The 3,659-nt window shown below is 52.9% G+C and overlaps 1 protein-coding gene across 1 annotated transcript; it reads left to right on the top strand.

The window, feature by feature from the left end:
* Window positions 1-1,162: 1,162 nt before the first annotated feature.
* On the top strand, window positions 1,163-3,090 carry LOC135620286 (cytochrome P450 94C1-like). The gene has a single exon (XM_065123127.1). It carries the CDS (start codon window positions 1,373-1,375, stop codon window positions 2,909-2,911), a length of 1,539 nt encoding a protein of 512 aa, XP_064979199.1. The 5' UTR covers window positions 1,163-1,372; the 3' UTR covers window positions 2,912-3,090.
* Window positions 3,091-3,659: the final 569 nt, after the last annotated feature.

The raw sequence follows: 3,659 nt of genomic DNA on the forward strand, positions 1-3,659 counted from the left end.
GTTTCTTTAAATCTCGTACTTAGATATCATCCATGAGGTGTGTGAGTGTGTGTGTGGGAGAGAGAGAGAGAGAGAGAGAGAGAGAGAGGAGGGTAAATGGACATCCAAAAAAAAGCATTGAGTACGGAATTCCTATCTCTCCCTCACGAGAAGTCGAGCAGAGTGATCGACAGCTCCCTCGGCGACTTAAAATGGTCTCCGTAAGTGTGTACCGGTTCATGTTAGGATGTCAGCTTGGCCATTAGAGCTTGTACTGCTACTGGGGAAAGCTGAGGCTCTCCCTGCGTCCTTATCCTGCTCTGGTTCGTGCATCGCCTCGCAGAGACGATTCCACTGCTGTGCCACAAAAGGCAAGCAGCAGAGAACGGGGCCTAATCGAACAGTCCTCGGCCGACATCCCCTCAGATCGGAGGAGGTTAGGTCACTGTCCGTGTCCCTCGAGTAGCAGCTGCAGTGGAGGATGAGGATGAGGAGGAGTAGAGGATGGTGGTGGTGCATGAGCTTGGCGAGGATCCATGTTGGTCCCAAGCTTCAGCCGTAGGCGTGCGTGTGTGTGTTGCGATAGAAAGCTTCGAAGGTAGCTTGTCACACTTCACACTACAACTGTGTTTGAGAACAGTATCCATGAATGATCACGATGGAATAGTCGTAGTAGCAATTATCCCATGTGCGCACACTATCAGTCGCTGGTGGACCACATCATCTCGCAAGGCCCCAAATATTCCGCAAATCGACAGCTGGAAGAAAAATAATAATAATATATTAATTAGGAGAAAAAGGGTGCCCCCCGGCCCGGCCCGCCCCGTCTAAATAAGAACTGGTATGACAGGGACGGGGGATGGGGGATGAGAGCGGCCGAGAAAACACTCCTCGTCTGGCCCCGCCTAGTTGGGATCTCTATCCCTCGTACCTGTTGACTTTCCATTTACGAGACACAACTCGGTCAACTTTTTGTGGCTCATAGTCACGTAGATAGTAATAGTGATGGACGACGGATGTTGCAGAGGCATTAATGTCATCCAAGGAGATGGAGCAACGCCGTGGGCAACGAAGAGCTGCACAAACCACGAGACCGATCGAACGATCAGAGCTTGGTCGTCATTAATGTCCTCCGTCACCAGCAATTATTATAAGCTACTGTTCTTCGAGGCCAAGTTGAGATAAACAAACACGCCTCGTGACGCCGGTCTCTGCTTTCGCTGAGCGTACCAGTCTCCATCTCCACTGCCGTGCCATCCCTTCGTTTTCTTGTTTGCCCCGTCCACCGAAAACAGCTACGTTCGAACGATATGGTGAAGAGAGATGTGAGATTGTGGCATCGCTATAAGTAACCAGTGCCTCGCCCCTTGGCCTCACAACAGAGCTAGATAGAATGGAAGTGGAAGCCCTTCGGTCTCACTTCTCCCTGCTCTTCTTCTCCTTCTCCATCTCCTTTGTGGTCTTCGCTGTGTTGGTGGAGCTCTTGAGGATCCGGCCATGGTGGTGTAACTGCGCCGTCTGCCAGGCGTACGTGACGTCGTCGTGGGCTGCGGACTTCGACAACCTCTGTGACTGGTATACGCACCTCCTCCGGACGTCGCCCACGCGGACGGTCACGGTCCACGTGCTCGGCTGCACCGTCACCGCCAACCCCGACAACGTCGAACACATGCTCAAGACCCGCTTCGACAACTATCCCAAGGGGAAGCCCTTCGCCACCATCCTCGGCGACCTCCTTGGCCGCGGCATCTTTAACGTCGACGGTGACCTCTGGCGGTTCCAGCGCAAGATGGCGAGCACCGAGCTCGGCAGCGCCGCGGTCCGCGCCTTTGCGTCGCGGACCGTTGCCGCCGAGGTCGGCGGCCGCCTGCTCCCCCTCCTCGATGTGGCGTGCGAGTGCGGTCGGGTTCTCGACCTGCAGGACGTGTTCCAGAGGTTTGCGTTCGACAACATATGCAAGATCTCGTTCGGGCTCGACCCCGGCTGTTTCGAGCTGTCGCTGTCCTTGTCGGAGTTCGCGCTGGCCTTCGACAAAGCCACGAGAATATCGGCGCGGCGCGCGACGCACACCATCCCGTTGATATGGAAGGCCAAGCGGCTCTTCAACTGGGGGTCGGAGAGAGAGCTCCGGGAGGCGATCGGGCTAGTAGATCTCCTGGCCAAGGAAGTCATCCTCCAGAGAAGGAAGCTTGGTTTCGCGTCGGACCAGGATCTCCTGTCCCGGTTCATAGGCTGCGTGGACAACGACAAGTACCTCCGCGACATCGTCGTCAGCTTCATGTTGGCCGGCCGGGACACCGTCGCGTCCGCCCTGACAAGCTTCTTCATGCTTCTATCCCGGCACCCGGCGGCCTGTACCGCCATCCGCGACGAGGTCGAGCTCATTGTCGGGAACAGCCAAGCGCTCCCGAGCTGCGACCAACTGAGGAAGATGCACTATTTGAACGCGGCCATATGCGAGAGCATGCGGCTGTACCCGCCGGTGCAGTTTGACTCCAAGTTTTGCCTCGACGACGACGTGCTTCCGGACGGCACCTTCGTGAGGAAGGGGACGAGGATGACGTACCACGTCTACGCCATGGGGCGGATGGAGGATCTGTGGGGGAGCGACTGGGCCGAGTTCCGGCCGGAGCGGTGGCTTCGTCACACCGGCGCATTCACACCCGAGAGCCCGTTCAAGTACCCGGTCTTCCAGGGTGGCCTTCGCGTCTGCCTCGGCAAGGAGATGGCGCTGATGGAGATGAAGAGCGTGATCGCGTCCGTCGTCCGCGAATTCGACGTCGAAGTTATCGAAGGTAACCGTCCGCCGAAGTTCGCACCCGGCCTCACGGCCATCTTCAGCGGAGGGCTCGCCGTCAGAGTCCACCGGAGAAAGGGTGGTGCCTCTCACACGGGCTTAGATGCACGAACACAAGTACTGCGCTGGTGCTAAGTTTTTCATCAACCGTCGATTTAATACACATTCTTTAATCTCAACCGTCCGATGGCCTCGGACAAATCTTGTTTTTGGGTCCCACCTTTCATGGAACTGGGTGTACGGTCGAGATTAAAATAGTCAGCCGTGATCGACGGTTGGTGATATTTACGATAAAAGGGATGTACATTTTTTTATTATGCCCTTATATATATATATATATATATATATATATATATATATGTAAAATTTGTGCATATTTAATGGATATGTGTCCTTCAATTTATGTTGTAAATAATCGAATTATTGGTTATTAATATATTTCAACAGTTTTAAGCTCGTTGAGCGATCAAAATATTCCAACATGCATCCATCTGACCGTCTCTGCCATTCAGTCTTAATCGTACGTACGTTTGGGGCCATGCCATATGTAGCTATCCAATAAATTTACTAGTCGTGATTTCATTGCATATGTTGTTTGTTGGTGATATCAATAAGATTAATTGTGAATTTTGATTATGAAACAGATATGTATATCCTATTATTCACCGTGAGGAATAAAATTTTAATGAATGCATTATTTATAGAGCATAAAATACGATAAGTTATGTTAGTGAACCTTCACGCTGTGATCGAGGTGTCAGCACGGCTCGGTCCAGTCCCAAATGCGTAAGGTTGCCCATACGAATGCTCGAGTCACGTCAACATCGAGTCGGCGTCCAAGTGTCGTCTCCGGGCAAGCGATTCTCTCTCGACTAGTGGCTAT

The sequence above is a fragment of the Musa acuminata genome, chromosome BXJ2-8 (assembly GCF_036884655.1).
Source record: "Musa acuminata AAA Group cultivar baxijiao chromosome BXJ2-8, Cavendish_Baxijiao_AAA, whole genome shotgun sequence".
Classification (NCBI taxonomy): Eukaryota; Viridiplantae; Streptophyta; class Magnoliopsida; order Zingiberales; family Musaceae; genus Musa; species Musa acuminata.

What these genes read in the sequence shown, in the direction of transcription:
- LOC135620286 (XM_065123127.1), top strand. Translation starts at nt 1,373, where the DNA reads ATGGAAGTGGAAGCCCTTCGGTCTCACTTCTCCCTGCTCTTCTTCTCC.